The 12,747-nt window shown below is 48.7% G+C and overlaps 1 protein-coding gene across 2 annotated transcripts in view; it reads right to left on the bottom strand.

Moving 5' to 3' along the window:
* Positions 1 to 12,747, bottom strand: part of KIF26B (kinesin family member 26B) — a 412,466-nt gene that overhangs the window by 137,276 nt on the left and 262,443 nt on the right. The window contains exon 1 of one of the 2 annotated variants that reach the window (XM_059412564.1): positions 7,028 to 7,398. The exons of the other annotated variant lie outside the window; for it this stretch is intronic. Coding sequence (XP_059268547.1) covers positions 7,028 to 7,050 — 23 coding nt within the window. The 5' untranslated portion in view covers positions 7,051 to 7,398. Of the gene's footprint in view, positions 1 to 7,027; positions 7,399 to 12,747 lie in introns of those variants that run through there. 2 annotated transcript variants of the gene reach the window in all.

Here is a 12,747-nt window from a genome sequence, read left to right as displayed (position 1 = left end):
ACGAGCATCCAAATTATTATCCTATCCTTCTTTGGTGTTTTGGAAGGGTCATTAGTATCTCCCAACATCAAGAGTTTTGGGTGTTCACCTTCATAAAGGAAATCGATTAGCAGAATGCTGGCGGGCAGCGTGTTGACTATAATTGTAAAAAGACTAAATTACCCGAAGCGGGGGTGCCTGGGTGGCTCAGTCGGTTGAACATCTGATCCTTGGTTTTGGCTCAGGTCACAATCTCGGGGTCATGGGATGGACCCCCACGTTGGGCTCTGTGCTTAGCGTGGAATCAGCTAGAGATTCTCTCTCTCCCTTCCCCTCTGTCCCTCTCTCTGTTCTCATTCTCTAAAATAAATAAATAAAATCCTTTAAAAAATTACCTGAAAGATACTATAAGATCCTGCACTTATACTAGAGAAAGTTTCCCAGGGACTTTTCACTTCTCAAGGGAAATCAGATTCTCTGGACTCAATCTCCTCTCCCTTCTCCTGAATGGCCTTTCCTCTCTACGCTGTGATATTCATGAATGGACGCACAGATGAAATGAGTGGATGAGGGGCCTAAGACCACCCACCCCATCAGTCACAGAACCCCGGTCCCCAGCACAGGTGTGGGTCTTGCATCCGCCCAGGGTACTTGCCCCACAATCCGTCGTTTCCCATCAGCGGCGAAATGGGACCTGATTTCCCGTCGTATCTGCTTGTTCCTCATCCTCCACGTGCCACCCGATTACCACGATCTATCACGAATCTTCGCCTATTTTGAGAATCTAGAAAATACAGCGCACCCTCAAACCAGGCTGCACTGCGCAGGACCACTTACACGTGGATTTTTTGGTAAATACGGTTCGGTAACTGTATTTCCTTTTCCTGATGATTTTCTTAAGAACGTGTTCTTCTCTCTAGTTTACTTTATTGTTAAGAATACAGTACCTGTAATACATACGACGTACAGAATATATGTTAATCGGCTAGGTTATTGGTAAGACTTCTGGTCAACCAAAGGCTATTTTCAACTGTGCAGTGGGTGCGGGTGGGGGGTTGTGTTGATGCCCCCAAGCCCCACACTGTAGAAGGCTCAACTGTTTGAGTTTTAATCATCATGCAACATGAATATAATTACATGACAGCCGTGCACTTGCATGCTTCTGTGCATAAATCCTCATGCCAGCTCCTCTGTCGGAAAGGCCACCTGCTTCCTCATCCCCGAGACACACCTCTAACATGTGTAAGTCCGTCCCCACCACCCAAAGGAGACCTTATTCTTTTTCTTCCATAATGTCCAGTAGTATTTTGCTACTAGGGCTACTTTGGGGCTTCTCATGAAGTATTTCAGCAGAACGGATCTGCGTCTTGAGCAACCCTCCCCTAGATTCACTCTGATCCCGCAAACCTTACAAACTGCCTGCAATGTACCCGATGCCCCGGGAACGTTTAGGTACCAAACCTCTGCTTCCTGCCCTGATTCTTATCTGCAGGCCTGGATTTAAAATTAGATATATAGGCAACTGTTGATTTTGGTTAAGATCCCGGCAGAGTTTTAAACGTAATACAACAGAGATTGAAATCTGTCCGGGTTCAGTCGCTGTTGCTGAGAGCCCAAGGCTGGTGACTGTTTTTTCCAGCCTTCATTTACATATTCATACTCAACCCTTTTCCTACTGCTAACGCCACACTGCAAAAATTTTTGCCTACACTTAGTAATCAAAATACCAAGAGAGAAAGCCCCCTGACGCTGGGGTGGAGGCGGAGATAGTGCCCGTGGAGAGCAGCCAGAGATCTTTCCGGAACAATCAGCCCAGCTGCCCCTCCCCACTCCCACTCCCCAGCTTTGAGTCCCCCGCATCCAGGGACAGTCTGGCAACTGGAACTCTGCGTTCAGCTGACGATAATGTGCAAATGACAGTTTTGGCTGTCAGGGAGCTTATTACCTAAGCGAGGAGTTTACATATTTATGAGCTGACATCTTGGATTTGTGGCTTTTGCAGAATTCCTTAATTTCCCTTTCGCACAGCCAGCCAATAGGCAGAGAAGGGCTTCGCAGGCTCCTGACCCCACCCCCCAGCCCCAACCCCATGTCAAGATACAGTGGGCGGCTCATTCACGAAACCATCCGAGAGCCAAAGTTAAGTTAAAAACGAGCCTCTCCACTCCTGGGCTGGACCCGGGGAGGCGAATGAGAGATACGTGGGGTGCTCCCATTGATGGCAAAGGCAGCTGCCGTGGGATTTCCATCTGGATGTGCAGGATTCCCTTACACACCCTTTCAAAGTGTTCTATGAACAAAGCCTGCTCATGGACCTGTACTCAGCCACCGTCTGGGCTACCCCGTGACCCTGCACTGGCCACTGTGAATGACTATTTCTCTTAAACGTGCTTTTTCTTCCCCACTCTTCTCCTGCAAAGACTTTTCCTGAGGGAAACTCCACCCTAACGCCGGGGAAGAGCTCGCTTCATCATGGACCAGAGTCCGAGCATCGGTAGAGAAAACCATAACCTCCCGTGTGCGGGCTTGTGACACGCAGCAGAGACCTAAATGTGAGGCTGCAATCCAAGTCCAAGCGTGTGAGGCTCCCAAGTCCTTGCTGGTACCTTCCTTGACTGTGTCACCACCAGGACGAAGCCGGGGATTGGGCGAGCTCTACCCTCTGTGCCCCTGGGTCCTTTGCCCCAGGACCCCTTTCTTTCTTTCTCCTCCCCTGTCTCTCTTTAGAAAGTTCCCCCCATTCTCTCAGGCACCGATCTGCAATCACCCACTCGCCCTGGGGTCAAGTCAAGTCCCGCAGGGATCCCTCCCAGGGGCACCGGCTTTCAGAGCCTTATCTCTCATTTTGGAATGAAACCTTTTGTCGCTCACAGATTTTCAAACATCAGAGCCTCTGGCGCACACAGACCCTGCTCTGCTTCTGTGACAAAGAACGGACCTGTCTTGCAAGGACAGTACAAGAAAAGAAGATTGTTCGGTTCGCTAAAGTGTATCCGGAAAAACCCACCTAAAAGTACACTGTGCCTCAGACAAACTTAAAACTAAAGGCGACCCCATGGCACTCTCCACCGATCAAAGCCTTTCACACATTCTTTCGTTTTGTCTTTGCTGGAGACCCCCGATGGAGGCAGGGCAAAGGTCCTCGTTCCTTCTTGCTTTCATTTAGGAATTCATTCAGCAAATGTCTGTTGAGCAGGGTCCTGGTCTTGACATTCAGGATGGGAGGGGGAGGTGGTCAAGGTCAAGGTGATTACAGTCTGGTGAGGGAGACAGAGAAGCACACCACGAAGTCTCTGTGGTGAGGAAGCCTCCGGTGGACAGAAGCAGGAGCCACAGAATTGTGGGGGAGGGGCCCTGACCCAGGTGCAGGGGCCCAGGGAAGGTTCCACAGGGGAAGAGAAGGAAGGGATTAGCCAAGACCTGGAGGGAAGGAGGACCCTCTGGCTTGAGGGCCAGCGTGAATCTCCGTGGAGTAACCCATTCAGGGAAATGAAACTATTTCCATTTGTGGAGATGGGGAAGATGTGATCATGTTCGCAAGGTCATACAAGGGGACCCAGCTCTTGACTCCTACGTCAGCACCCTGTCTTCCCCGGGATCCCCGTCATTTAGGATCGGGGTCCTCTGTAGAAAGAATAGGAGGACGTGAGGGCAGTATTACCAACGAGGACACAGCAGGACACCATGCTAAGCACATGACACCACTCGATTCCCACAAAATCCTATACACTAAGATTTTATGCATTTTATTGACACCAAGAACAGAAGCTTCTAGAAGCTAAGAAGTGTACTGGTCAGTAGCTCACAGGTGCATACTGACTATTGATTCCGTGGGACGTAGCTGTGATCGGATAGTGTCTTCCTAGAGGAAGACAACGAGAAAGTGTGTGACAGAGAAGGCAAGTCCTTCCTCCCATCAGGAAAAATCCCAGAGGCATTTTTCACAGGTCAGATTTGCTTTTTCCAAAGTCTTCTCTGCAGCCTTTCCAAGGGAACAGGAGGGAAGATGAGGTGGGGGATGGGTGTGCTGTGTCCACACATCATTGCTCTGCAACCAGACTCACCAGGAAGCTGAGAGTTCCCCGCAGTATAGACGAAGTAGACAGGATTAGCGCTTGTGGTGAGAAGCATCCTGAAGGTGTTAAGACTGTGGACTGTGAGCTCAGACAAAGAGCAAAGACACGAGCCCCCAAAAGTGAGGGGGACCCTAAGGGTAGCACTTTTTCTTGGAGCTGAAGATCTGAACACCACACTTGGTTTTGGCAACCTTGGTAAGCACCCAACCTTTTATTTATTTATTTATTTGTAAAGATTGATTTATTATATTTTAGAGAGAGAAAGAGAACAAGCAGGAGGAGCAGAGGAAGAGGGAGAGAGACTCTCAAGCAGACTTCACACTGAGCCTGGAGCCCAACACGGGGCTTGATCTCACGACCCTGAGATCAGGACCTGAGCATAAAAACCAAGAGCCAGATGGGACCCAGTTGCCAAGGAAGAGGGGTGTGCAGGGAGATCGCCCTCTCACAGCCGGGACAGCAGAGCCGAGTGAGAGACCCAGCGGTTCGTTCTGAGCAAGCTTTCCGCAAACCGTGGGGCCAAGAGGAGCGCTCCCTTCCACCCGCAAGGCATCGATCAGTTTCAGGCTCCGAACCATCGGCCTGGTCAATTTCGACCTTCTTGTTGCTTACCAGAACTTCGCCTGAAACTCCTCCAGGGCAACCGGCAACCGTCGTCTTTCTCTCACCTTGACTGTAGTAGGTTTTTAATTGCTCAGCAGTTCTGCTGATGTCAATCAGCGGCCTCGCTCCAAGACGGTACGGTCTCAGCATGTTGGGTCCCATCGCTCCTTCGCCACTAAAAAGCACTCTCCACGGTCCCTGCAAACCCTGCCCTTGGCAGCTGGGTTTTTGCCCTAATAGGACACACATGAGATCCCTGGGGGATTTGGAGCTGCTCGGCAGGGAGGCTCCCAAGGCACAGAGAAGACCTGGGGTGGGAAGAGAAGACCCCAAGGCACAGAGAAGACCCCCTCCGAGGAAACGTCGGAGGGAATGGGAGTCGCCTTCTCGGGTGAAGGGAGCAGAACTCGAAAGATGGGTTCTGACTGCCTTTAAGAAGGATTTCTGGAGCAGTCTCCCCTCCTCTGCCTGAAATACAAAAGCAGAATGGAAGATCTCCAGCTCCACAAACCCAGGAAGACTGCGTGAGCGTCTGCTTTAACAGGGACCCGAGACCAAGGATGGGAACTGGAACTGGGTAAGAGAATGATTCCCTTTTGAATCCGACTTTCTTGATTTTCCTTCTCCCTGCAAGTGCTGCCTTCGCTTCCACATCCCCCCACCCCCAAACCTCTTCCAGATGCGCGAGCCTGACGGAATCCATATAAACAAAAAACCAAAACAAAACGGCACAAGATTGAAAGCATTTCCCCCTTGTGATAACAACAACCACTTTCAGGCGCAGCAAGGCACTCACGTGACCCTGCCTACATGTGTTTTCTGTCTCAGATTTCCCTTGATAACAAAGGACAGATTTTAAAAGGCGTGGCCCTAGGTCTATTTGCCCAAGCAGGAATCCGAGAAGAGTTTGGGGATTTCGTTGGGTCCCAGGCTGGTCCCCTCGGGGGCTGCGTGCTGTAACCTTTGATGATGTTGAGTGCCCATCAGTAAAGTTAGGAACACTTCGGGTTAGGTTTGTAAGATATGATCTCATTCAGTTGCTCACAGAACTGATTTCATATTCAGGAATCAACAGAGCTCATTCAATTCCAAATTTGGCAGCTCCGCCTGTTACATCACAGTGCTCCCTCTGTCCAGAGCTGGGCAGGGCTCGCTGAAGGGGATCTTTAGAAGGGTCTTTCATGAGGTTCCAAGACTCCGGGGGTTGGGGGTGGGGGGTGAAGGACGGAGGCTGGGAGACAGGGGGATGGGCAGGTAGGAGGGGTGGGGGCTCTTCCCCGGGGCCTGCATGTGATCGGGAGGGAAAGCCAAAGGTCACTCATAAAGCTCGTTACAGTGTTGCTGTTAGAAGCCCCACTTCCTAATCTCAGCAAGTTTCAGGAAGTCAGAGATCTCTGCATTGACACTATTGTACAGACTCAAAGAGAGAAAGTTGCAACCAGCCAAAGGGTGGGGGAGGAGATCAGCAAGCTGCTTTGATATCCTTACCTAAGTGACTTAGAATCTTCAAAGTCTCTTAGAATATACTTTTTTTTTTCATCAAGAAAGCTTAATTCACTCTATACAAAATTAACCTCATTTCAGATTTCGAAGAAAAAGCAAATCATATTCTTTCATTTCAATTTCTAATCTTTCAGATAGCTATTCCTTTCTCCTATGAAAAAAACTGATTCTGGTCTGCAAGTTACTGGTTTCTTTCCCCCCTAAGACTGGGCAGTTTGAAGTGCTTAAATCAAGCCCCAGGACAGAAAGATGGAAAACCCTGAGTCGCTTTCAAATTGCTAGCGTCCTACAGCCCAGACATTATACGTTAGATCGCTAGATCGGGGAGGTGGTCTGTCTCAAGAAAAGCTGAAATAGAAGGAAAATAGAGTCGACATTTAACATTAGGGCGGAAAAAAAAAAAAAATCAATCTCCTATGTATGTAGCCAGAGCCTGTTCTGAAAGCCATAGGCTAACTTCATTTTTATGAACCGGCAAAGAGAATACATTTCAATTCTGGCTTTGATTCCGCAGCGAGCCAATTGTCAAATATTTTAGCAACTCTGAATAAGTCTGATTATAGCAATGATTGTCAGTTCAAAAACCCAGTTCATTTATTTCCCATGTCAGCCTCCCCCTCCAGGGGGATGTCTGGAGATTTAGTATTCAGTAGTTTGTGGGTCTGATACAGCTCTAAGGATTCTGCAAGTCAACAGAACAAGAAGAAAGCTTGTATAATCTGGACCCTCCTAACTTCTTTGGAATACTTGATACATGGTATTTTCACTTTTCTCCAAAAGGAAAATTCACTGAAAAAGTTAAAAAAAAAAAAAAAACAACTAAGACAGACCATCTAACTACAGGCACAGGGACCGCTGTTACTTACAATGCTTTCCAATCCATCATCATGGATAAATCATGGCTAAATAACCAAGTCCAGAATCCATGTCTTCACATCTGTTAGTAAATAGCGTCTTGCAAATGTCTCCTGCAGATCTGGGGCCATCTCAGGAGGAAGGGACATAGAGCGAAGGTAAAGAAGAGGCTGGGGAATTCTGCGATCCATGGGGGTCTGGGAAGGCTCAGGGCAGACCCCGGTGAAACATTCCCGTGATTCCAGCCTGAAGCTAGACCACGCTCCCGGCCTCCCTGAGCTCCCAGCCACCTTTCCAGTCCAGCTCAGCCCCTGCTCCAACATTGCATTTCCCTCCAAGCACGGGGCATCGGATGCAAGAGGAACTCACGGGATCCTGCCTGTCGCTGCCTGCAGGCACGCTTCTCAGGGGAAGCCGCACCAGTTTCTCTCTTGTCTGCTGTCTCCGAAGCACGAGGGAGGGGAGAGCAGAGGCAGGCAGGCGGGGAGGGGGAGAGAGGGAGAGAGGCAGAGAAGAGAGGAGCTCGACTAACAGAGACCGAGAGAGAGAGAGAGAGAAACACTTGCTGGAACTCCCATTAACCCGCAGAAGCTTAGGAATTTTCTGAGCACGGCAGCTGCAAAGCAGACGATCAAAATCAAGTGTTTAAAATCTTTAATTACACATCCATATACACCCATTTGGTGCAGACAAAGCCGACAGAACCAAGGTTCTGGATACGCGTGTGAGTCTGCAAGTAAATACTTGTAGACAAACAGATGCAGGCGTATGTCCCCATGAGAATAATATCTACATGCATAATTTTCAGTGAAAACATCTAGTCTCACAGTTTACGGGTCCTTAAACTATTCAAACGCTCTCAGTAATGGAAGCGCAAATCAGACAACCCCACGCCCTTTGCCTGGGATATCGCCAGTCATGCCTTTCCCCGCTTTGGGGGGCAGGTGTTCCTGTTTCTTTTCCCTTCCTTCAGGGAGCCCCACCGAGGAGGGGCTTTCAGTATGACTGTCAACTTTGCACGCCACTCCATTGTGTGTGGCTGCGCAGCCTGGGACGCTGGGCAGAGAGAGCCAAGGCACGGATGGCGCCCGAGGGAAGGAGTGGCACGGTGCAGGGGCAGGAGGCACACAGACGGGGCTCCGGGGCCGCAGGGGAACAGGTGGTGGCATGGGAGGAGAAGAAGGGACCGCAAAGGGGAGCGCAAGCCGGAAGGGCGAGGCGAGAAGGGCACGGATGACGCACGCACACTGGAGGGGCAGCCGTGCTCGTGGACAGCACGAGACCATCTCCCTCCGATTCCTCAGGTTCTCGGCAACCCTCCCCTCGCCACACAAGGAGTCCGTTCACACGTTTCTCTAAGTGTGGTCCTGATCGCCTGCGTGGGAAATGCCTGGGGACCGCCTGTTGACAAAGCAGATCCCTGGAGCCCACCCTAGGGAGTTCCGAGAAACCAGAATCTGCATTTTTAACAAGCTCCACAGGTGACTCTGATGCAGGCGGAAGTTTCCAACAACTCCCTTCTTCCCCAGCATCGGGTGAGCATTGTGAATGAATGACGGAGGGAACGAAGCGGGAAGAGATGCGGGGTCACACCTGTGACGACACCCCAGGGCTGGCGTGGCGGGAGTGAAGTAGGAGCGGGGGTCAGAGGAGCCAAACGAGAGTTGAGAGAAGGACTGGCCACTTGCCAAGCACGCCGGGCTTTTCAGCTCAGAGACTACACATGCTGTTGCTTTGCCAAGAATTCTCTTCTTCCCCAGGCAAACCATCCCTTAAAACCCAGTCCAAAGTTGGGACACCTGGGTGGCTCAGCTAAGCGTCCAACTCTTGGTTTCGGCTCAGGTCACGATCTCAGGGTTGAGAGATGGAGCCCAGAGTCAGGCTCTGTGCTGGGGATGGAGCCTTCTTAAGATTCTCTCTCCGGGGCGCCTGGGGGGCTCAGTCAATTAAGGGTTCAACTCTTGGTTTCTGATTAGGTTCTGATCTCAGGGTCATGAGATCAAGCCCTGCATTGGGCTCTGTGCTCACTGGGGAGCTGGCTTAAGCCTCTCTCTGCCCCTCCCCCCATGCTTTCTAAAATAAATAAATAAATCTTAAAAAGAAAAAATAACGGGAGGGCACCTGGGTGGCTCAGTTGGTTAAGCATCTGCCTTCAGCTCAGGGCATGATCTCAGGGTCCTGGAATGGAGCCCCAGGGACTCTGTTTCTCCTTCTCCCTCTGCTTCTCCTTTTTAGTTATGTGCTTGCTTGCTCTCTCTCTCTCTCTCAAAAAATAAATAAAACCTTTAAAAATATTAAAAAATAATGGGATGAACAGATGGACAGATAGAAGGATGGAATGCTAGAGGAATGGAGTCCGGAATAACACCCATTTTCTAGAAGGTACTATAAGTACTGCTTTATAGTTTTTAAAGTGTATCATTTGGTTGTGAGTCCCCCCCATGCATGGCTGAAGAACCAGAGCTCTGAAAAGTTAACCCACTCGCTCTTGGTCACATAGCTAATAAATTCCAGAATAAGATCTAGAATCCAAATCCTTCTATACATCATCGGCTACGTTTCCCTCTGTACCAAATTAAAACCCAATCAGTGAAAATGGTCCTTAAACTTGGTGAGAGTGAAGTGAACACTACGCACAGGATTCGATCCCGTAGCACAAAGAAGAAGAGACTTAAGGTCTGGTTCGTTGGTCAACACGTTTGTTTAGCATCATTCTCAGTACCAGTGAGCGGGGGATCCGAACCAGAAGTTTGGGGTGGCCTGGCATGGCTGGAAAAGCTGTCACCCCCACTGTCCTCTCCCCCTTCTCTTGTGTTCTCCAGAACCTGGAGATGGCCATGTGTAATGGATGTGAAGAGGTTCCTTCTAGATCTTTCTTCAAGGGGGATCTTGGTGCCCCCACTGTGTACCATTCTACGATGTTCCCACTGTCCTTAGACCACAGTACCTAAGGCCATCCACTGATTGGGACAACAAATCAGCTCGCACATAAAGACAAGATCATAATAGAGATTTGACAGCAGACGCCTTCATGGCTAACTTCTGGTTTACCAGAAAGACAGGGAACTACATAAATAACAATGGGATTAAGAATGGCTTCCCAGAAGACTTGGGGGAAATTTGCTGGTTTATGGGTCTATTGGAAAGATTGAAGATGGTAAAACAGAGGAAAGAGCTTTCAGTTCAACGAATTCCTTGGCTGTGGATCAGAGTGACGTCCTTCCTAGCTCCCGAAACACAAGTAGTGCATGTGACAAAGGCTGTCTGGCGGGGACAGAGGAAATTAGGCCCCGCTGTCTCGGCAGCAGGCTGGCCTATGGGAGAGTAGCCTCCTGTTCCCTCTTGTAAGAAAATACGGCCCCAAGTATTTTGAGAAATCTAAGTACACCAGTGACACCTTTTACATAAAAAAGTAGGTATCCATATACAAGGAAGAAGGTTTACCGGCCGCTAAACCGCTAAACCGTCATGAATAATGAAGAGAACTCTGAAAGAATCCTGCCTAAATTACCTGCGCGTGTCCCCAAGGGAAATAGCCAATGTAAGAAAATCCTTAATCATTTCAAGACACGGAGATTAAAATGGACCCTGTGTGTTCCGGAAACACAACGCAGAGGGGGTTAAAAAGCAGTCCGTGTTCCTTGATGTGCCGCTGAATCCATACATTTTATGAATGTTTCCATTCGGTCGTGAGTTTCAAGATCCGCGCCATTCAGAGAAGAACGTCTGACGAAAGGAACGAAGGGACTTTATGTGCGATTTGTATGCAATGCCCTTTGTCCCTTTGAGACTTCAACTGTCCACACGTAAGGATCCCGAGTCTGCTAATGAGAAAACCGTCCCTCTATCTTTTCGGAGCTGTCAGGCATCCTGGGAGCCGGGTATAGCTTGTCTTTTTTATTTTTATTTTTTTTTAAACAATACTATGTTTTATTGCTACATTTTCCCAGGTTAAGACCACTATGCAATTAGTCTTATAGTAGGAAATGAAGGATCTGTATGCTTATGATACATAATTTTACAGGTTCCTCCATGCCCTGCTCTGGTCTCGGACTCCGTTTTCCAAGCCTGATCATGGCTTCAATTTTATGAGAAAGCAAGGGAAGAAGCACCGAGGGAGAAAGGAAGGATGGAAAGCGGCCAGGAAGGCAGGGGGGCGTGTGTTGCAGAGGTCCTAGAATGGGGCCATCTGTGCCCCGAAGAGGGGGAGCGAGCGATGGGTAGGTTTGAGCCTACCAAAGTAGGTTGGTCCTAGAAAACAAAGTCTCACAGGAGAGATGGAGCTGCAAACCTTCATAAGGCACCACCCCAACGCCAAGAGGAAAAGCCCTAAGTTCTAGCTCCGAATCCATTGGTCCATCCCCTCGCTGCCAAGCCTCCTTTCGTGATGATGATCGCTCTCCTGACATGAGGTGCTCTGATGCCCTTGATCTTCAGTCTGGCGGACTTGAGAGAGAATTTTTATCCCTCTCAAAAGAACTGAGGAATTCTCTCCATAGAATGCATTTGAGAACAGAGATCTTTTGTTAGAACATCAAACATTTTTTTTTTTTTTTTACAATAAAAGGTCAAATACCTCTAATATTTAGTTAGATCTGTGCAGGGGACAGAAAGGAAGTGCTTTCAAGAATGTAAATGCCGAATTTGGGAAAAACCAGTATCTGAAAAAGTTTTCGACACGTATCTGCAAGGTGGTCGGCACAACCCAAATCGGGCATGAAGATCTTGACACTTTATATATATTAGAAGTTTAATTCATGTCATATATGACCACATAGACATGAAATCTTTTATGTTACTTAGGTATATACACGAAGGAAAGTGATGCGTGGAAATCTAGATGTAATTTCTTTTAAAGATTTTTATTTATTTATTTGAGAGACACAGCACAAGCAGGGGAAGGGGCGGGGGGGGGGGGGGCACAAGCAGACTCCCCACTGAGTGCAGAGCCCGTAGCGGGACTGGATCCCAAGACCCTGGGATCATGACCTGAGCGGAAGTCAGATACTTAACAGACTGAGACACCCAAGGCACCCCTAGATGTAATTTTTTAAACAAAAATTAGGAAAATGTATGTGTAGTTCAAAAAACAAGTTTGCCATAAGCTCCTTTCCCTGCTAGTACAGATAAGGTTTTGGGGGCGATCCCATGCCACTCATGGAAGAATCTGGGACCTACTGATGTCCTGGGTCCTTTAGCTCCTGACATTGCTTCTCTCTCTTCATCCAGCGGCGTCCTCTTCATACCCAGACTAGGTCCATAATCACGAGCATTCCTGTCACTCATTTATTCAATCCTCAAACCAGTATATATGGAGTGCTTAGAGCAAGACCAACCTCGTTTTGACCTTCTCTGAGCCTGCACGGTTTCCAGAATAACTGCAGCTGCTTCTTCCTAAACATAACCTCCTCTCATTCCAGCGGGCTCTCAGAACGACGTGAGAAAGTGTATACGTTTTATCTAGTTTTCCGTTGAATGTTAAGTCTCTAGTTGGAAGAGATCACACGCTAGTGACCCTTCTTCTCAGTCCTTATAAAACTAGAGACAAAGCGACTTTCTTATCAGAAAGTCTTTCTGATCAGAAAGGGCGGATCTGGTGATCTATCCTGGATCTGGCGTTCGTCCAAAGCGCAAGCCACCTTGGTTGGTTTACAGGTACCGGCTTTGGGTAGTCAACGGGCCAAATTCTCAAAGAATTCTATAGATGGAAAGCTGGCATCCATCTACGTGC

The sequence above is a fragment of the Mustela nigripes genome, chromosome 10, assembly GCF_022355385.1.
Source record: "Mustela nigripes isolate SB6536 chromosome 10, MUSNIG.SB6536, whole genome shotgun sequence".
NCBI classification, from domain to species: domain Eukaryota; kingdom Metazoa; phylum Chordata; class Mammalia; order Carnivora; family Mustelidae; genus Mustela; species Mustela nigripes.
This window is presented reverse-complemented; position numbering and strand designations above follow the sequence as displayed.